At 40.7% G+C, this 21,765-nt stretch overlaps 4 protein-coding genes across 46 annotated transcripts in view; all 4 read right to left on the minus strand.

Annotated features, from left to right (window-relative positions):
• Positions 1-21,765, minus strand: part of LOC102232233 (protocadherin gamma-C5-like) — a 255,082-nt gene that overhangs the window by 22,390 nt on the left and 210,927 nt on the right. The gene's annotated exons all lie outside the window — the stretch shown is intronic.
• LOC102235430 (protocadherin gamma-C5-like) lies at positions 200-3,435 on the minus strand. Its single transcript, XM_023328474.1, has one exon. It carries the CDS (start codon positions 2,733-2,735, stop codon positions 273-275), a length of 2,463 nt encoding a protein of 820 aa, XP_023184242.1. The 5' UTR covers positions 2,736-3,435; the 3' UTR covers positions 200-272.
• Positions 4,139-14,393, minus strand: LOC102220311 (protocadherin gamma-C5-like). 3 transcript variants are annotated; one of them, XM_023328473.1, is made up of 2 exons: positions 10,751-13,334; positions 4,139-4,172 (listed from the first exon to the last, which is right to left on the minus strand). In XM_023328473.1, the coding sequence occupies exons 1-2, from the start codon at positions 13,217-13,219 to the stop codon at positions 4,164-4,166; spliced, it is 2,478 nt and encodes an 825-aa protein (XP_023184241.1). In that variant the 5' UTR covers positions 13,220-13,334; the 3' UTR covers positions 4,139-4,163. The 3 variants fall into 3 exon arrangements, with proteins under 3 accessions (XP_023184241.1, XP_023184240.1, XP_023184239.1); XM_023328472.1 differs by lacking the exon at positions 4,139-4,172 and adding an exon at positions 7,444-7,491 and having other exon boundaries at positions 10,751-14,393; XM_023328471.1 differs by lacking the exon at positions 4,139-4,172 and adding an exon at positions 7,444-8,492 and having other exon boundaries at positions 11,752-13,432.
• Positions 4,149-6,807, minus strand: LOC102220576 (protocadherin gamma-C5-like). The gene has a single exon (XM_014475685.2). It carries the CDS (start codon positions 6,624-6,626, stop codon positions 4,164-4,166), a length of 2,463 nt encoding a protein of 820 aa, XP_014331171.2. The 5' UTR covers positions 6,627-6,807; the 3' UTR covers positions 4,149-4,163.

The raw sequence follows: 21,765 nt of genomic DNA on the forward strand, positions 1-21,765 counted from the left end.
AGATGGCAAGAAACAGTAAGAATTAATAAGTGATTAATATACTTCTGCAACATAGCATACTTTAATGTCTGCTGTGAGACGAACTGTCCAATAGAAAAAATAAAGAAATCTTCAACTATGTAAGTTTAAGTTTAAAAAAAAAAAGAAAAAAAAAGAAGATCTGAAATGCTTTAGTTTTATGGGAACAAATGGACGAATCACCCATTAATTTTTATGCTCGTTAAACATATAGTAAAAATGTAGTGGAAATATTTATGAAATCTGATTAATCTTTAGCTCACCTGTTGGCTCTCAAAGGTCCAGGTGCTGTCGGGTAAAGACGCGTCCAGAACACTGATGACTTCTTTAAAGTCTGTGGTGCTGCTGGGTTTGATCAATGTGAAATCACTGTACTCTGACATCGGAGACATGCAGGACCTGAACGACTGACTCTGAGACATCATGTCTCCTCCCAGGACCTCCACGTATTTTATAGGTCCATCAGTGTTGAGCTGAATCTGCAGGTTTCTGTTGGGGTTCTTGTAATCATCACAGTCGCTCCTTCTCATGCAGCACCTCCCACTGCTTCTGTTGCCCCTGATGCATTTCACCGCCAGGATGAGAAAAGTCACCAGAGACAGCACGGACACTGAGGCCAGAGACAGAATCAAATAAAGGGTGATTCTGCCAGTTTTCTTGCTGGGCTCGGACATTTTGTGTCGGAGGTCTAAAATGGGTTCATGGAGACCGTCCTCCAGTAAGATGGACACCGTGGCGGTGGCGGACTGAACCGGCTGCCCGTCGTCCTTGATCTCTATCAGCAGCCTCTGAGAGGAGTCGTCCTGCTCGTACACAGCGCGTTTAGTCCTCACCTCTCCTGTGTACTGATTGACGGTGAACAGAGAGGCGTCTGTGGCCTCCGCCAGTCTGTATGAGATCCAGGCATTATGGCCCGAGTCAGCGTCCACGGCCGTTACCTTAGTAACCAGGTGACCCGCTTTAGCGGAGCGGGGCATTCTTTGATGAGAGAGAGAGCCCATGGCAGCGGAGGAGGGGTAAATAACAGCGGGGGTATTATCGTTCTGGTCCAGGATGAAAACATGGACAGTGGCGTTGCTGCTGAGAGAGGGAGAGCCCTGGTCCTTTGCCTGAACCTGAATCTGAAACACTTTCAGCTTCTCATAGTCAAACGAGTGCATGCTGTAGATGCTCCCGTTATCTGAGTTAATGTAAACATAAGACGAGACAGAGACGTCCTGCACTTTAGAGTCCAGTATGGAGTAAGAGATCTTTGCGTTTTCACCAGAATCCAGATCAGATGCTGATACTGAATATAGTATAGATCCCGGTAATCCATTTTCTTTTAAATACACACTATATGTGAATTGCGTAAAAATAGGTGGATTGTCATTTACATCAGTAATATTAACGTTTATTGTCTTCTTACTGCTCATTGGTGGTGAACCTAAGTCTGTCGCGGTTATCTCAACTTCATACTCTGAGAATTTTTCTCTGTCTAAAGGACCGTTTGTAATCAAAGCATAGTTATCAGAAAATGACGCTTTTAGTTTAAAAGGAACATTTTTATTAAGATGTAGTATTACTTTACCATTATCTCCAGAGTCAACATCTCTTGCGCTAATTAAAGCCACTACAGTCCCACTCGGTGAATTCTCAGGCACAGAGTTTGGTTGAGAGGTCAGAAATATATTTGGAGGATTATCATTAACGTCTAAGACTTCAACATGGACAGTGCAATGACCCTCCATTCTCGGACTTCCTTTATCTGTAGCGGAAATGTCTATCTCATAATTAGAGTTGGTTTCAAAATCTAAATGACCAATCAGGCGTATTTCCCCAGTTAACGGGTCAATATTAAAAACAGATCTGACGTTATCTGGTGTGTGCGCACCAAAAGCAAATTCAACCTCTCCGTTAAGACCTTCATCAGCATCTTTTGCAGCCAGTGTAAGAACTGAAGCCCCTTTCAGCGCGTTTTCACCTATGGACACTTTATATATGCTTTTCTCAAATGCAGGAAAATTGTCGTTAATATCAAGGACATTTATCGTTATTTGACAGGTCCCAGACCTTACTGGATTTCCCCCATCTACTGCAGTGAGAGTCAGTGTATGTGTGGGTTTTTTCTCTCTGTCAATAGATTTAGACAGCGCTAACTCTGGAACTCTCTTTCCACCAGACACTTCTTTAATTTTCAAACTAAAGAACTCATCTTTGCTCAAAGTATAAGATCTCACCGAGTTAACGCCAACATCAAGATCTTGAGCTGTTTCTAGCGGAAAATGCGTCCCCGCCGCTGCCGACTCGGCTATTTGCAATATTTTTTCTGTCGACGGAAACGTGGGAGAATTATCATTCACATCTTGTATTTCCACTTCTACTCGGTACAGCTGTAAAGGCTTATCAATAACAATTTGCAGAGTTAAAACACAGCTGGCGCTTTGTCCACACAGAGCCTCTCGGTCTATTCTGTCATTCACCACCAGCTCGCCCTTCCCCGCATCCACGCTGAAATACTGCTCGCCAGCCTCGGAGGCGACCCGCAGCTTACGGTCAAAAATGTCAGATAATGACAAACCCAAATCTTTGGCGAGATTTCCGACCACAGAACCCGGTTTCAGTTCCTCTGGGATGCTGTAGCGAGTCTGTGCTTCTATTGTACTCCACAGGAGAAATAACTGATTCCACCAGAGCGCTTTCCATCTCCAGTCCCGGGATCCTTTTGTCTTTGTCATCCCGGATTCTCAAGAATTATTTCCCAGTGAAATGGTCAAGAATGAAAAATATCAATGTCGTCCATGGCAGTAAAGAATCGATCATACGAAAGATTCCAGAATCACGACTAAAAAACATGTGTATTTTTTTGGTTTGCTTTAGCTGTGTTAGTAGCATCGCTCCGTTTCATCCATCTGCTTGCAGAGGTAGAGATTGTGACTGTGTGGCTGCATGGGGGAGGGACTAGATCTCTTTGTACAGCTCTGCATTTCATTGGTGCTCAACACCCATTTCTGCCATCCATTAAGGGAGTGAGAATTTCATATAAAGACACAGATGAGCTGAGGAGAACTAAATTCAAAGTAGAGTTAATCTTTCTCAAAGAGTGAGGTAACATTTTATCTGGCGGGCTGTGAATAAGACTGTCATGACACCGTCATAAATATTACATAACACCTGTCATGAACAGGTGTTATGTAACACCTGTTACATAACACAGGTGTTACGTAACAGGTAACACCTGTTACCTGTTACAGAAGTCCGGGCGAAGTCCGGCCCCTCCGCCCGAGCTTCGCCGCTCTGGGGCCGTGGAACAAAGTACTCACTGCGCCCTCTCTCCCCCTCGTCCCCGGCGCGGCTGTCGACCGGGGCAGACTGTCCTCAGTGCGCCCCAGACCGCGCCGCCACGGCGGGGACCGGCCCACGTCAAACATAAATTATGTAGCTTTATGTTATTAAAGCGAAAGTTTAATCAGTAATACTTTTATAACAAATTTATGTCAGATCATGATTTCTTGTTTAATGTCAAGTTGTCATAACAAAGACATTTTGAATAAAGTCAGCTTTATATTAAAAGTGTCATGATTTACGGAATGACGCTTTATGATAACAGTCATAAATATTCATGAAGACTAACTCATGTTCATGACGGTGTCATGACAGTCTTATTCACAACCCGTCAAATAACGTGTTACCAAGAGGGAGACTGAAACTCTCCCCGCACTTAATTACAAAAATATAGATATATAAAAAGTTGTGATTTACAATAAAGACAGATTTATAAATCACGTACCGTATGAAACTAACTCATTATGCTATTTCAAACAACCAATTTTCAGCAGCTTAAATCTCATATCAGAAATCTTGTTGAAGTTGTCGCTATTCAGGGTTGAGGTGCTGGACAGCGACAACATGAACTGAAAAGATAAAATTGATACACCATAAAAAACAGATTACGTGGAACGAAGAAGTCACTATTTGGAAGCTACTGTGCGAAAGCGAAATGAATGACGTATCAAACAGCCCCAAGATGCAAGACTAGCGGCACAGATAAAAATCAACGTCAAAACAAGTCAGTTATAGCTTGTACTAATTCAGCATTTCGAAGAAAAATAAAATGGCATAAATGCATAAAACATTTGTTTCAATAAATAAAGATGGCTGTTCGCTTAGCTCACCTGTTGGCTCTCAAAGGTCCAGGTGCTGTCGGGTAAAGACGCGTCCAGAACACTGATGACTTCTTTAAAGTCTGTGGTGCTGCTGGGTTTGATCAATGTGAAATCACTGTACTCTGACATCGGAGACATGCAGGACCTGAACGACTGACTCTGAGACATCATGTCTCCTCCCAGGACCTCCACGTATTTTATAGGTCCATCAGTGTTGAGCTGAATCTGCAGGTTTCTGTTGGGGTTCTTGTAATCATCACAGTCGCTCCGTCTCATGCAGCAGCTCCCGCTGCTTCTGCTGCCCCTGATGCATTTCACCGCCAGGATGAGGAAAGTCACCAGAGACAGCACGGACACTGAGGCCAGAGACAGAATCAAATAAAGGGTGATTCTGCCAGTTTTCTTGCTGGGCTCGGACATTTTGTGTCGGAGGTCTAAAATGGGTTCATGGAGACCGTCCTCCAGTAGGATGGACACCGTGGCGGTGGCGGACTGAACCGGTTGCCCGTCGTCCTTGATCTCTATCAGCAGCCTCTGAGAGGAGTCGTCCTGCTCGTACACAGCGCGTTTAGTCCTCACCTCTCCTGTGTACTGATTGACGGTGAACAGAGAGGCGTCTGTGGCCTCCGCTAGTCTATATGAGATCCAGGCATTATGACCCGAGTCAGCGTCCACGGCTGTTACCTTAGTAACCAGGTGACCCGCTTTAGCGGAGCGGGGCATTCTCTGATGAGAGAGAGAGCCCAGTGCAGCGGAGGAGGGGTAAATAACAGCGGGGGTATTATCGTTCTGGTCCAGGATGAAAACATGGACAGTGGCGTTGCTGCTGAGAGAGGGAGAGCCCTGGTCCTTTGCCTGAACCTGAATCTGAAACACTTTCAGCTTCTCATAGTCAAACGAGTGCATGCTGTAGATGCTCCCGTTATCTGAGTTAATGTAAACATAAGACGAGACAGAGACGTCCTGCACTTTAGAGTCCAGTATGGAGTAAGAAATCTTTGCGTTTTCACCAGAATCCAGATCAGATGCTGATACTGAATAAAGTATAGATCCCGGGACTCCATTCTCTTTTAAATACACATCATATGAGGCCTGACTGAAAATTGGAGGATTGTCATTCACATCAATGATAGTTACTGGTATAACTTTTTTACTAGAAAGTGGAGGAGAACCTGAATCACTCGCTGTTATCTCGATATTATACTCTGAGAATTTTTCTCTATCCAAAGGGCCGCTTGTAACCAGCGCATAATTATTAGAAAACGAAGGTTTAAGGGCAAAAGGAAAGACTTTATTTGACTGTAGCGTAACTTTGCTATTATTACCAGAATCAGCATCACGTGCATTTAGCAAAGCAACTACAGTACCGCTTGGTGCGTCTTCCCGCACAGGCTGAGGTTCGGAGGTGAGAACAATTTCCGGTATATTGTCATTAATGTCTAAAACGTATATCTGTAAATGACAGTAACTTTCCATTTCAGGAACTCCTTTGTCTTTCGCAGATATTTCTATTTTATAGGAGACGTCTTTCTCATAATCCAAATGTCCTTTCAAATATATTTCTCCTGTTAATGGTCTAATTTCAAATATGGATAACACGGACTCTGGGGTCCTCGAACCAAATGAAAATTCAATTTCTCCGTTAGATCCCTCATCTGCATCCGTGGCCGTAATTTTAATTACAGAGGTGTCCTTGACAGTGCTCTCCTCCAGAGAGACTGTGTAGGTATTTTTTTCAAATACAGGAAAATTGTCATTAATATCAAGAACTGTAATTACAATTTCTGAGGTACCGGACAGGGCTGGATTCCCCCCATCTACTGCTGTCAATTTTAGCTTATGAACAGCTTTTTTCTCCCGATCAAGAGCCTTTTCTAACACCAACTCAGGAACTGCTCTGCCACCATTAACATCCTTCATTTTTAGTGTGAAGCATTCGTTTCTTGTCAAAGTGTAAGACTTGACAGAATTAACCCCGACGTCTAAATCCTCCGCGGTTTCCAAAAGAAAGCGAGTTCCCACTGCTGCCGATTCTGCAATTTTCAAAGACAGTTCTTTTGCTTGAAACACGGGAGAATTATCATTAATATCTTTAATTTCAACCTCCAGTCGGTGTAAATGTAATGGGTTTTCAATAACAAGTTGCAAAGGTAACACACAGCTGGCGCTTTGTCCACACAGAGCCTCTCGGTCTATTCTGTCATTCACCACCAGCTCGCCCTTCCCCGCATCCACGCTGAAAAACTGCTCGCCAGCCTCAGAGGCGACCCGCAGCTTACGGTCAAAAATCTCAGCTAATGACAAACCCAAATCTTTGGCGAGATTTCCGACCACAGAACCCGGACTTAGCTCCTCCGGAATACTGTAACGTGTTTGAGCTTCTATTGTAGTCCACAGGAGAAAGAATCGCTGCCACCAAACTGCTTTCCATCTCCAGCCTCGGTATCCTATTGTCTTTGTCATCCCGGATTCTCAAGAATTATTTTCCAGTGAGGTAATCAAAATGTGGTCGGTATCAGTCATGGTAGTAAACAATCAATCCAATGCAAGAATCCAAAGTTAAGGTTAATAAATATTTCCATCTCATTTGTTTGCTTGAGGTCTATTAGTAACATCGCTCCGTTTCATCCATCTGCTTGCTCTGGGAGAGATTGCGACTGTGTGGGTCTGGATGGGGGAGGGACTAGATCTCTTTGTACAGCTTTGCGTTTCATTGGTGCTCACTACACACTTCTATCACCCAGTAAAAAAAGTGGTGAGGATTTCATTTAAAGACGTGTGTGCTGAAAAGCTCAGCAGCATCAGCGCAACGGAGGAAGGAGAGACAAATCTCCACCGAACATAATGAGAAAGACGAGGCATGGCTGATTTTAAAATGTGATGACAAAAATAAATAAATAAATAAAAAAACACAACATTGACTCTGTACTTTACATCAATTTGAAACAAACTGTGAATCAAAGTTTTACTAAAAAATGCATTTTCAGCAGTTTGTGTTTCGTGTAAGAAATTATGCAGTTGTCGCTGTCCAGTATGTGGTGCTGAAAAATTATGTCTTTCATGAAAGTGTAAAGGGAAGTTTGGATCATACCAGAATATCTCGAGGTGAAAACAAATATCATATACTGAACACGACTTCAAGAAAATCAGCTAATAGACACATAAATATGCCACAAGTTACAACTGACACATAAAAAACTCAACAAGAAACAAACCGCTAAAGGATCGCTTTCACTCAATGTCAGTCACGCAATGCAACTTATTTAAAGAACATATGAATATTAAACCACTGATTTTATGCATGAAGGTTGCTGCTCCCTTGACTCACCTGTTGGCTCTCAAAGGTCCAGGTGCTGTCGGGTAAAGACGCGTCCAGAACACTGATGACTTCTTTAAAGTCTGTGGTGCTGCTGGGTTTGATCAAAGTGAAATCACTGTACTCTGACATCGGAGACATGCAGGACCTGAACGACTGACTCTGAGACATCATGTCTCCTCCCAGGACCTCCACGTATTTTATAGGTCCATCAGTGTTGAGCTGAATCTGCAGGTTTCTGTTGGGGTTCTTGTAATCATCACAGTCGCTCCTTCTCATGCAGCAGCTCCCGCTGCTTCTGCTGCCCCTGATGCATTTCACCGCCAGGATGAGAAAAGTCACCAGAGACAGCACGGACACCGAGCCCAGAGACAGAATCAAATAAAGGGTGATTCTGCCAGTTTTCTTGCTGGGCTCGGACATTTTGTGTCGGAGGTCTAAAATGGGTTCATGGAGACCGTCCTCCAGTAGGATGGACACCGTGGCGGTGGCGGACTGAACCGGTTGCCCGTCGTCCTTGATCTCTATCAGCAGCCTCTGAGAGGAGTCGTCCTGCTCGTACACAGCGCGTTTAGTCCTCACCTCTCCTGTGTACTGATTGACGGTGAACAGAGAGGCGTCTGTGGCCTCCGCCAGTCTGTATGAGATCCAGGCATTATAGCCCGAGTCAGCGTCCACGGCCGTTACTTTGGTAACCAGGTGACCCGCTTTAGCGGAGCGGGGCATCCTCTGATGAGAGAGAGAGCCCAGGGCAGCGGAGGAGGGGTAAATAACAGCGGGGGTATTATCGTTCTGGTCCAGGATGAAAACATGGACAGTGGCGTTGCTGCTGAGAGAGGGAGAGCCCTGGTCCTTTGCCTGAACCTGAATCTGAAACACTTTCAGCTTCTCATAGTCAAACGAGTGCATGCTGTAGATGCTCCCGTTATCTGAGTTAATGTAAACATAAGACGAGACAGAGACGTCCTGCACTTTAGAGTCCAGTATGGAGTAAGAGATCTTTGCGTTTTCACCAGAATCCAGATCAGATGCTGATACTGAATAAAGTATAGATCCTGGGACTCCATTCTCTTTTAAATACACATTATAGGAGGCCTGACTGAAAATTGGAGGATTGTCATTCACATCAATGATAGTTACTGGTATAACTTTTTTACTAGAAAGTGGAGGAAAACCTGAATCACTCGCTGTTATCTCGATATTATACTCTGAGATTTTTTCTCTATCCAAAGGGCCGCTTGTAACCAGCGCATAATTATTAGAAAACGAAGGTTTAAGAGCAAAAGGAAAGACTTTATTTGTCTGTAGCATAACTTTGCTATTATTACCAGAGTCAGCATCACGTGCATTTAGCAAAGCAACTACTGTACCGCTTGGTGCGTCTTCCCGCACAAGCTGAGGTTCGGAGGTGAGAACAATTTCCGGTATATTGTCATTAATGTCTAAAACATCAACCTGTAGTCGACAGTGGCTCTCCATTTCAGGAACTCCTTTGTCTTTCGCAGATATTTCTATTTTATAGGAGGTGGATTTTTCATAATCCAAATTTCCCGTTAAATAAATATCTCCAGTTAATGATTTTATTTCAAATATGGATAAGACGGACTCTGGGGTCCTCGGACCAAAAAAGAACTCAATTTCTCCGTTCGGTCCCTCATCTGCGTCAGTAGCAGTAATTTTAATCACAGAGGTACCCTTCTCAGTATTTTCTGGTAAAGAAATTTTATAATTGTTTTTTTCGAATACTGGGAAATTGTCGTTTACATCAAGCACAATAATTACAATTTGCGCGGTACCGGACAGGGCCGGATTTCCCCCATCGACTGCAGTCAGTTTTAGTTCATGAACAGCTTTCTTCTCTCGATCAAGAGATTTTTCCAACACTAGTTCGGGGACTGCTCTACCATCATCTACCTCCTTCATTTTTAGCGCAAAACATTCGTTTCTTGACAAACTGTATGATTTTACTGAGTTACTTCCAACATCCAGATCCTCTGCATTCTCCAATGCGAAGCGAGTTCCCACCGCCGCTGATTCTGCGATTTTTATAGACAGTTGTTTTGCTTGAAACACGGGAGAATTATCATTAATATCTTTAATTTCTACATCAAGTCGGTGTAAATGTAAGGGGTTTTCAATAACAAGTTGTAAAGGTAAAACACAGCTGACGCTTTGTCCACACAGAGCCTCTCTGTCTATTCTGTCATTCACCACCAGCTCGCCCTTCGCCGCATCCACGCTGAAATACTGCTCACCAGCCTCAGAGGCGACCCGCAACTTACGGTCAAAAATCTCAGATAATGACAAACCCAAATCTTTGGCGAGATTTCCGACCACAGAACCCGGTTTCAGTTCCTCTGGGATGATGTAGCGAGTCTGTGCTTCTATTGTACTCCACAGGATAAAGAGCTGATGCCACCAGAGCGCCAGCCCTCTCCAGTCTCGGTATCCCATTTTCTTTGTCATTCCCGATCCGTTAGCTCGTAAGATTTCCCATCATGAAAATTATGGCACTCATCCAGCTCCAGGAAGGTTCAAACAGGATGGTAAACGATCCAAAATCATCTTCATTCATGCCTTCAACTGAAAATCTATTATTTTATTCTAAGGGCCGAGTTATACGCGCCTCACACTGCAATCTAACTCATTGCATTACGAACGTGGTGCTGAAGCTGATGGAGGAGGGGGTCGATCTCTTTGTACTTTCCTTGTCTGCTATTGGAGCACAGAATGCTTCACTGTCATCCAACGGGAAGCGCTCTGAGCAGAGCTTTTAAAGATACAGCAGCGCTCATGAAAGCAGCTCGGCATGCTGTTGTACAGATTGAAGTTGTGTTACATGTACTTTAATTTACTAATGGATTAAAAATAACAATAAGTAATAAATAAATAAATAAATTAATTAAATTAAAAATAATTTTCGATCAAGATTTTACAGACATACACCAGCGTAAATGTTTACTTGAATATACATTTAATTATATAACGAAAACTTTCACAAGCATCAAAATATTTTGCTTGTGAAAAATATTTTATTTAACGAATAAAATATTTGTGAACATATTTGATTGCCATATTAACCTGTTTGACAAAATCTGCTTTTAATAACGAACAAAGCTCAGAACTGAAAACAGTCACCCACATCATACTGCAAAAAAGTAAATTAAAGTATATACAACTGGCAACAGAAACTAGCAAGCAAGAATGCCCGCCATTTATTTCTTTCACTGAATTATTCAACTAATGTGATAACGCAATTCTTTTAGCTCACCTGTTGGCTCTCAAAGGTCCAGGTGCTGTCGGGTAAAGACGCGTCCAGAACACTGATGACTTCTTTAAAGTCTGTGGTGCTGCTGGGTTTGATCAATGTGAAATCACTGTACTCTGACATCGGAGACATGCAGGACCTGAACGACTGACTCTGAGACATCATGTCTCCTCCCAGGACCTCCACGTATTTTATAGGTCCGTCAGTGTTGAGCTGAATCTGCAGGTTTCTGTTGGGGTTCTTGTAATCATCACAGTCGCTCCTTCTCATGCAGCAGCTCCCGCTGCTTCTGCTGCCCCTGATGCATTTCACCGCCAGGATGAGAAAAGTCACCAGAGACAGCACGGACACCGAGGCCAGAGACAGAATCAAATAAAGGGTGATTCTGCCAGTTTTCTTGCTGGGCTCGGACATTTTGTGTCGGAGGTCTAAAATGGGTTCATGGAGACCGTCCTCCAGTAGGATGGACACCGTGGCGGTGGCGGACTGAACCGGTTGCCCGTCGTCCTTGATCTCTATCAGCAGCCTCTGAGAGGAGTCGTCCTGCTCGTACACAGCGCGTTTAGTCCTCACCTCTCCTGTGTACTGATTGACGGTGAACAGAGAGGCGTCTGTGGCCTCCGCCAGTCTATATGAGATCCAGGCGTTATGGCCCGAGTCAGCGTCCACGGCTGTTACCTTAGTAACCAGGTGACCCGCTTTAGCGGAGCGGGGCATTCTCTGGTGAGAGAGAGAGCCCAGGGCAGCGGAGGAGGGGTAAATAACAGCGGGGGTATTATCGTTCTGGTCCAGGATGAAAACATGGACAGTGGCGTTGCTGCTGTGAGAGGGAGAGCCCTGGTCCTTTGCCTGAACCTGAATCTGAAACACCTTCAGCTTCTCATAGTCAAACGAGTGCATGCTGTAGATGCTCCCGTTATCTGAGTTAATGTAAACATAAGACGAGACAGAGACGTCCTGCACTTTAGAGTCCAGTATGGAGTAAGAGATCTTTGCGTTTTCACCAGAATCCAGATCAGACGCTGCTACCGCGCACAAAATCATCCCTGCAGCATTGTTTTCTTTAACATAAACTGTATACAATTTTTGAGAGAAAACTGGTGGATTGTCATTTACATCTAAAAGTTGAACTATTATTGTTTTTTCACTTGTTAATGGCGGTTTTCCAGAATCTGAGGCGGTTACCTTAATACTATACTGGCTGTTTTTTTCACGGTCAAGTGGACCATTTGTGACTAGTGAAAAATGTTTTGAGATCGATGGGTTTAATTTGAACAGGGATTTCGGTGACAACGTTAATGTCACTTTCCCATTGTCACCTGAGTCTGCGTCTCTTGTGCTTATGATTGCAATGACTGTTCCAATTGCAGAGTCTTCGGGAACGGGTGTTGTTAAAGAGGTAACAACTATTTCTGGATTATTGTCATTGATGTCATTTATTTTGATTTCCACTCCACAATGCCCGTCCATTTCCGGATTTCCTTTGTCTTTTGCAGTTATATCGAATCTGTGTAAAGAATTTGATTCATGGTCTAAAACCCCTTTGACAGTAATAACCCCAGTGGATGGGTTGATGTCAAATAAGGATAAAGTAATATCTGAAGTTTGCTCCGCAAACACATATTCTATTTCTCCATTCAGTCCTTCATCTGCATCTGAAGCTTTAACCTGCAGGATTTCGGTTCCAATTGCAGACCTTTCGCTGACATTTGCTTCATATACTTGTTTTTCAAATTGCGGTGCATTATCATTGATATCGAGCACTATAACTGCAATTTCTGACGTCCCTGAACGCACCGGATCTCCCCCGTCCACAGCTGTAATGACGAGGTTGTGTACAGCCTGCGTCTCTCGATCAAGAGCTTTTTCAAGCACCAGTTCAGGAATTTTTCTCCCATCTTTAAGATTTTTAACTGTCAATTTAAAATGCTCATTTTTGCTTATGAGATACGTGCGCACAGAATTAGCACCGACATCAGGATCAGTGGCACTCTCTAAGGGAAACCGCGCACCTGGATTTACTAACTCCGCGATTTTCACCACTTTCTCTTTGGTGAGAAAACTAGGGGAATGATCGTTCGTATCCTGTATTTCAATTTCAACTCTGTGCACCTGCAGCGGGTTATCTATAACCAGCTCCAAAGGCAGCAAACAGGACGGCCTTTGTCCACACAGTTCCTCCCTGTCTATTCTGTCGGTCACCAGCAGCTCTCCCTTTCCCAAGTCTACATTAAAATACTGCTTACCAGCCTCCGAGGTTATCCGCATTTTACGCCGAAGCAGTTCAGGCACAAGCAAACCCAAATCTTTGGCTATATTTCCCACCACGGATCCCCGTTTCAGCTCCTCAGGGATGCTGTAGCGAGTCTGCGCGTCTATTGTACTCCACAAGATAAAGAAATTATGCCACCACAGAAGCACCTGCCATGTTGACAATTTGTTCCACATTATTCCACGTCCCGCACGCTCCATATCGTTTCACCCCAGTCCCAACCTCTGAACTGAAGATATTGTTTGTAATCCAACGCAGACGAGGCTTGGAAATCAACAGTAAAAGTCATGCTTCGTGTCTGCATCCGTCTCTTCTTGTGCAGGACATTGTAGCGCTTCTGAGCTGACGCTTCTCACTGAGACAGAGTAGATCTCTTTGTACAGCTCTTAACATCATTGGTGCACAGAGCAGAGGGATTTCCACCAATCAGGTCCACGCAAATGTGACGTATTAACACAGATTAAAAAAACCCCTGTATTTAATTAATTTATTAGATGGAATAATATTCCATATTAGACGTATTACTTTAATCTCTTTTGTAATATTTATGTAATATGAATATATACACACAAGAATGTATTTCACTATTAAAACTTCAAGAGAGTAGAAGCACAAATACAGTAATACGTGTACAGTTGCATTATTAATCAACATCGTTTTTATTAATCAGTCTGTCCTTTTTATGGTGTTCATCTGCAAGCTTGCACCTGCATCTGTGGAAGGCAAGGCTCTTTGTTGCCTTCCCGTGGTGACACAAAGTCAGTGCAGCCTGCATACTCCATGACGTCCTCGCAGCTCTCTGCACAGCTTAGACAAAAAAAGATCTCTGACAGCGACTGACGTAAAACACCCGTATGGAGGTTTGTAGAGCAAATGAAAAGGGAGGGGAAGAGCACATGATGCAGAAAGGGGCTCACTGCGGCTCTCTCTCTATCTCTCTCTTTTCCTGCCTCTCTCTTTCTCTCCCACACACACTAACAGACATGGAGGCTGTTTAATCTGTTCTATTAAAAAAAAACCCACATATTCCAGGAGCGAAGGTCCTAAATTAATCAATAAATAGAAAAGAAGCAGCTTGTTTAATTTCGGAATAGATTAAAAACAAAAAAAAGATCAGAATAATATTTTGCTGTTTGTTCTGTTCAGACTATGTAGAAAGAGCAGAGCAGCACAGACGGAGACGTGGAGAGTCGAGTGTGAGAGGAAAGGAGACGAAGGGAGGGGTGAGCCGGAGAGTATTTCAGCACCACCGGCTGTGCGGACAGCGCCACACAGGCGGCGAAGTGATGCAGCTGCAAGATGCTGCAGACGTTACAGCCCTCACAGTCTGTCTCTGCAGGGAGGCAGAACAACAACAACACAACTCACCTATCACAGATTGCTTTTTTCTTTTCATCCTTTTCTTTTCTTTTCTTTTCTCTTCTATTCTTTTATTTTCTTTTGTTCCCTTTTCCTTTCTTGCCTTTTTTCCCCCCAGTAGACGACAGCAAACCCCGAAGCTTATTTATTTACTTATATTTATTTACTTAAACACATACACATACAGAAGTTTAATTAACAAAAATAGCTGTAAACATGCCTCTAAGTGTAGTTTCTGAGCTCAAACAGGAAAAATAAGCATACAGCCTTATACCTTTAAAACGTGTGAATTGTAAAATTTGTATGTTCTGATATGGAGCAGCATGTTTGAGCGTTGCCATGACAAGTTTAGATGCCTAGTACAATCCAGCAGCCCTGTACTAAAACCTGAAAACAACATTTTCTCAATGGATTTAGAAATCTGAACGTAAAAAAGATACAAAAAGAACTACAAAGCATTATTTGCAAAGGTTCTTATTTTATCTTCATTTTCTTGTTATAGAGATTATTTAGTTTTGCAAAACTATTTTCCACTGTTTTCCCTGAAAGTCTTTTTCAACCATTTAAAGTTTTTTTTTCAACTAATTGCCAACATTGTATTATGTTGGCAATTGTGCAACAAAGTTCACAATAAAATATTAACTGAAAATAAAAATAAAAAACTCTAAATGAATACTCCTTTCCAATAATCAACATAAAAATTAGACAAACTTAGAAGTTTTACTGTGGTTTATTTTTAACATGTTTATTGCTGATGAACGTGTGTTTGCATTTAAGTGATCTTTGTACTGTAGGTGTGTGTAAATAATTAGGTCAAAGCTAAGTAAACAAATAAAGAACCAACACAAAACCACAGCAAGCCAATATAATCATGCAACACTATTTCTTCAAGTACACTTACCTGGACTCACAGAAGGAAAACAAAACATATTTACCTTATTTCAGTCATGACTGAGTCTGAGTCTTAGTTTCAGTTTTAGATCAAAGTGTTTTATATTCACTGATGTTTGTGTGTTAGTTATTATATTTGTTCTATTGTTATTGTACAGGAAAACATATTTATTGTTGTACTTTCCTTTTTACTTAACCTATATACTTCACTTAGGTCATAATCTCTGGCACTTCAGCTGAACTCAAAGTGCCAGAGAGTCTTTACTGCTAATACTTTTCTTAAACCACATAAGCCTATTAGCAAGTAAAGCTGTCTTACAACACACAGTCCAGTTTGAAACTTTTTGGTATCCTTAAATCTTGTGCATCTTTAGGTAACCTAACTGTATCTAATCTGCAGAATGAGGTACAAATATTCTTCAAATGATGACAAGTGAAGTTTCAGTGAAGCTTAAGGGACCCTCTAGTGATTATGTTGTGCTGTGAGCAGCAAGACACACAAAATATTTTACATCAGTGTTGTTAACAGTACATCGCGACTACCTGAGATATAACAGTTTCAGTTGCCATGAAAAAGTTATTTCATTTTTAAGACACAGCACTTTGCATAAGTCTTGAAACATTCCTTTCTGGGTTTTTAATCCCATTTTAATTATTTCTATTCTACTAGAACTGGTTTTTGAAACCCTTGACAAATTTCACAGTAGTTTGTTTAGTCGACCACTAAATTATGTGATCAATTAATCAATTCAAAAAAGTTTTCTAAATATGAGTGTTCTCACAGCATATGTGCTACACAACGTCTCAAAGCTAGCAGTCTAGTCTTAGCACATTATTATCATTCTATTACAAAAACACAGTTGGTTCCCAAATTGCGCTTCCTTTAGTCAACTCAACTGTAATAAAACACTAAAGACAGCAGATTTCCACACATGACAAACTACTTTAGGAACAACTAAAGAGAATTTAACATAGTTATGATAATCAGCTGAAGAACAATGGATTCTTTAGATCCTGTGTCAGGGCTTTGGTGGGTCATTTCCCTGTTTTATAAAGACATAATTTTCATATGTTTATTATTTATCTGGTCAAGATATTCTTAATGTATCAATATATTCCATTTTCTATAAACACACACTTCACAACATGATAGGCTACCTCGGTCACATAAAAACGCTGACAATAATCAGTACAATATAGTCAAAGTGCTAAGATCAATTTCAAAAGACTTTAAGAAAGTCTAGAGAACTACTGATGAAGATCCCTTTAACAGATTATAAGAAACTTTGAATCCATGGAAGCAAGACACCAATATGATAGGGTGAAATCAAACTTTCGCAATGTCACATACTGTATGTAACATGTGTATGTCATTAGATGTGTACCTTGTGAATAAATCACACAATTGGCTTCTGTCAGAGTGAATATTGGCAGTTTGAGCACAGCTATAAAACAGTTTGTGTTTTAACTGTGTTCACGCAAGGTGAAATTAACATGACTGACTGTCAGGATGCCTATAACGATTGTGTGCAACTATATGTGCTTTGTTGGATGTACTATGACTTATATAGATAGAAACAATTTCTTACCTTATTAGGTGAGTCAGGATTCGACACAGGTTGGGGAGGAAGCAGGACAGCCATCATGGAGAAAGAAGGACATGGAAAAGAAAAAACAGAAGAAAGAAAATCTGTTAGACTGGTGGTGGGCATACGCAGTCTGTGGGGAATGCATCATACTTACCATGCGGAGCACAACAAATAAAGTTGCAAGTTGTTTGGTGTTAAAGAGAAAACCAAATTTGCTACTTTACATATTTGTATTTATGCTGTGTAGAAAATATTGAGTGCTGCTAAAAATACACTTGAAACATTTAGATTGAAAGTAAAGAGCTCATAGAAATATATATGTAAATAACTGTAGAATGTGCTTATGGAATAGGTTTGGCATGTATTTAAAACAAAATACTAAAACATACATATATGTAAAACTGCAGTGAAGAAGCCTAGATGTGAGCTTATAATCATAAGAAAATGTGTGTAAATGTTAGATTCATGGGGTTGAAAGAGACAGAGAGGAATGATACACAAACGAAAATAAACAGGAATCAAGAGTGAACCCTAGTAGAATAGTTATAAATTTGCTTAGAGGAGTAAGGAAAATAAAATATAAGTATAAAGAATTGCAGAACATGTAGTGTATAAATAAAAATGTATCCTTAGTATTTTGAAATATTTTCAACAGCTTTCACTATCTTTTTCTTTAAAAAAGCTTACACCAACCTTCTGACAAATATATACAAAGATCAACCAATATTGTCTAAAAAAGTAACAATTATCAAAGTGAAGCAAATACAAGAACCATATTACATGATCAATCTATGAATGTATCAAAAATGCTGCACTAATGCACAGAATCACTACCTTAATACCAACAGCAGAGGGCCTCAAGGCGATGGCCTGAAACAGCTCTGTGGCATATTAATGAGATTATTATCCTCCTGTTTGTCACAGCTGATGCAGGCATGACTGCTTTTAGATTTGATGTCAAATCTAAGCTTTTGGGACAAAACAATACACCATCTGTATTAATTAGACTTTACTGTAATTTAATGTAAAAAAACCAAAAAAACAAAATGTTACTGTTTTGCAACTTTGAGACAAACAAAGAGATCTAATAATATATGGGTTGAATCATTACATATCATGAGCTTTAGGTCTTGACAACAGGGCATCCTACAAAGACTGGAAAATAAAATATCACCAGAAGCCATTATAACCTCCCCTCAAAGCCCTCTTTATCATCACACACCCAAGGTCTGAGAACACTGAAGCAAAACAGGGGTGATTCCTGGCCCCTCAGATTCAATATGCACATGTACTTATCATACAGTGTGGGCTGCATCGGCTGCTGACCCCCATAGATACAAAAAATGGTACAGTCTTGCCAGTGAGTCAGCTTGTTGCTATGGTACCACATCCCACCTCCCCTGCTTGCAATCTATCCTGCTCACTGCAAGCAACTGGGTTGGTAAAAAAAAAAACTAAAAACAAAAAGAGGCAACAACAACATGGAGATGACATGTGGCACCAGAAAGAGACAAGAAATGACATTTTCTGACAAATATATGTGTATATCGGTTAAACCAGAACATACATAACATCAAAATAGAGCACACTCAAATCTCTTGATTAGATGTAAAAACGGTACAAAGGACACCATTTTTCTTTGGTCAAAGCATCACAAAGAAGGAACCAGAAGCCACAAATCTTTTTATAGACATGATAAAAACGTCCTGCATTTACAATTTTCCTCTTCCTTTTTCTCTGTGTGCCTTTCTTTCTCTGCAGCAAAGTGGTGCAGCTGGAGAGGGGGAGGGGAGGGATGCAGAAAATGAGATCAGGAGGAAAGAGGAGCACTGTTGGAAACCAAGACAGGCAGATGAACAGTGGCTATCCAGTTTTGTCAAATTGAATATGTTTAAAACAAATCATTTGATTAAATGCTAATTTTATAAATAGCCAGTGAAGTAAGTTGTTTGCATTGGTATAAAATTACAAAATAATTAAATGTAAACAAGTGTATAGGTTATCTTACTTGTGTCCAATGTTTCCTCTAATTTTTCATGTGTCTGTGCATACACACAGGCTCCCTGAGTAAACTGAGGACCACTGTGAGCAACATCAGCTGTGCGCACTATGGCCACACACCAGTATTACACCTGTTATAAATCTGGGATCATAGAAAGTTACATGGCTTATTAAAATAATCAGATTACAGCAGCAACTTCCATTAGTTTGCTTTTAATATAAGTGATTTGCCCCACTTAAAATGAAAAAAACACAAACATTGCTGTTCATGAGATGCATATTATCTTATATATAAGAGTCCTGCTTTGGCCATGGTGAGAAATGAGACAATTTCACCTTTCAGACATAACTTTTTGTTCACATTAAAACAATCACATTCTGCACAATGAAATGTGTGCTCTAGCTTGTGATAGTGTCTAATTTTTTGTAACTCTTTGTCTTAAAATATTTAATTTCAGTTTTTTCAAGTCTGTCGTTCTCACTTCTCCAGTAGTTGTTCGCTCGAGGTAGTCCAACTTCCATTCAGTCCATTTTTCCCTCTGAAAACTTGCTTGCTACTTTGGCTTCGCTGCATGTTTTGCAGAGTAAACCTTTCTCACTCGATAAAGAAAAAATATCACCCAGTTTCACCACTTGTTCTTCTTTTTGCACAAGCTCCGACAGCCATTCCATCTTAAAAGAAGCGCATTTCTGTTTTGCTTTGGCTTGATGAGTGGATGTCCCACTGCCCACTGGTCGCTTAGCCATGATAGAGTTGTAGCTTTAGCGTCTCTTAACTCCGCCGTACTTTTCCTACCTAGCAAATCTGCACGGTGCCACAGCGCAAGGCACGTACACACAATAGCATGCAATGATTGGCTACGTAGCGTAAGTGAGCCGCATCGTATCATTGGCTGGACACCTGTGACTCACCGAGTTATATCGTTATACGTTATTGGTCCATAGTTAAAACTGATGTCTGAGCTCAATGTATAGTTTACGTTGGATTTTATTTTATGCGCTGCATAGATTTTATTATGCGCTGAGAATGTGCGAGCAGTGCGCGATTGCGCAAAAGCGCAGCTTAGAGGGAACATTGCTTGTGTCTTGCAAACCTTATTTGATATTATGAAGTTAGTGTTTTAGTTGAGCTCAAAGGTGACTCTAAATCACGCTAATACATAAAGGTTGAAAACTAAGCAATGTTTTACATACCAAAAACATACACTTCTTATGATTAAACATGTTACAACTGATCAGTGGTGTTATCTAACACCACTAATTATGTTTTTGACACTTTCACATCTTGAACAGCAGTCAATTCTGTTTTAAATCTAATTTATAAGTTCCATAGAAAATGAGTTCATCCAAGTTAGATTTTCCTCTCACTGTCATCTTATTCACCCATAACAGTAAAATACATTTGAAGCAGAAAAATCCAAAAAGATAAACAGCACACCTAAAGAAAAAGTAGAAAGAGAAGCAGAAGATGAGAAAATCTACTAAAATAGATTGAAGGTTAAATTCAAAATACCAACTAAGCAAACACAAAAGTGAACATAGAAAAAACAGTCTCCACTTACAAACAGTAAGTACAGTACTCACAATACAATTAACTCTATTGTGATGTGAATACTGTCTATTCAAAATATTTAAGAAAGGTACTGTATGTCACAAGTAAGTGCATGATATCACACTCTAAAGTCCCTACAGTGCAATATTTTGCAAAAGTATCCATACCTCTTGAAGTTTTCTTATTGTTACAAGCACAAATGTCGATGTGTTTTTCAGATATTTTATTTGATGGAACGACACAAAGAAGCACATCATTAAATGAAAATAAAGTGTTGCATGGTTTAAATTTTCTATTTTTACAAATAAAATCTGTGTGACATACATGCATATTCAGCTCATTTTACTTGAATGTATCTTTTGTATTTTAGCTGTAGTATAAATTTAGTGACTCTGTAAAGGTTTTGGAGGTTTGCTAGAGAACAAAGGTGAACTGTAGCAAATGTGGGACAACATTCTCTGCTCAGATGAGGACTTGTAAGCCTACATGTAAATTCCCACAGTGAAAAGTAGGTGTGGCAGTACCATGCTGTGTCGGTGGTATTCTTTAGGAAGGTAAGGGAAGTTGATAAGAACTGGTGTAAAGGTGGAATCAATTACTAGCCAGTCACAGAAGTTAACATTTACCTAAACATACAGCCAAAGCTAAAATGAAAGGATGTACTTCCAAGCATTTTCATGTAATAGAAGAATGTTTTCCAGACCCAAATTCAGTTGAGAATCTGCTGCAGGACTTTAACACTGCTGTTCACTCAATGTGATTGAGTTTAGGCTGTTTGACAAAACTGAATGGCAAAAATGTTCAGATTTTTGATGTTCAAAGCTACTGTCAACCTCCTAAACTCTTATAACTGTAACGGCTTTGAGATCAGTTAAGCAAAAGAACTGACTTGGGGGGATTTATTACATTTCAATTGGTTAGATTTTAAATAAATAGAAAACCATGTGTCCTTTTCTTTCCACTTCTCTTCTATACACTATTTTGTGTTGTTCCATAACAAAAGATTTAATCAAATTTATTCATTTGTGTGGTTGCAGAGTGACATAAACAAGAAAAAAGTTAAAATATGTGGATACTTTTCAAAGGTACTCTGTGTACAATGTGTGCTCTAACTTGTAAACACATAAAAAACGGCTCACAGCATTAACACTAACCACATCCTCAGAAGCAAAGCAGAAAGTGCTAAATAGACCCGTCGGCATAAACGAGGGCACACAGCTGCTCAACACACTTCTTTACTGGGGAGAACCGGACCATTAAAGTACTGCTTGGGTCTGTGAGAAACAGGAGCATCTGCATCTGATTAGTCAAAGGAAAGTTAACAAAATTGATTCATGGAGGTTGTGCAGCACAG

This window comes from Xiphophorus maculatus, chromosome 23, assembly GCF_002775205.1.
Source record: "Xiphophorus maculatus strain JP 163 A chromosome 23, X_maculatus-5.0-male, whole genome shotgun sequence".
Classification (NCBI taxonomy): domain Eukaryota; kingdom Metazoa; phylum Chordata; class Actinopteri; order Cyprinodontiformes; family Poeciliidae; genus Xiphophorus; species Xiphophorus maculatus.

Coding starts and splice junctions, on each gene's coding strand:
- LOC102220311 (XM_023328472.1), bottom strand. CDS start 13,219: ATGGAGCGTGCGGGACGTGGAATAATGTGGAACAAATTGTCAACATGG. Junction 7,492..10,750: donor GGACCTTTGAGAGCCAACAG/GTGAGCTAAAAG, acceptor GAGAGCCAACAG/GTGAGTCAAGGGAGCAGCAA.
- LOC102220576 (XM_014475685.2), bottom strand. CDS start 6,626: ATGACAAAGACAATAGGATACCGAGGCTGGAGATGGAAAGCAGTTTGG.
- LOC102235430 (XM_023328474.1), bottom strand. CDS start 2,735: ATGACAAAGACAAAAGGATCCCGGGACTGGAGATGGAAAGCGCTCTGG.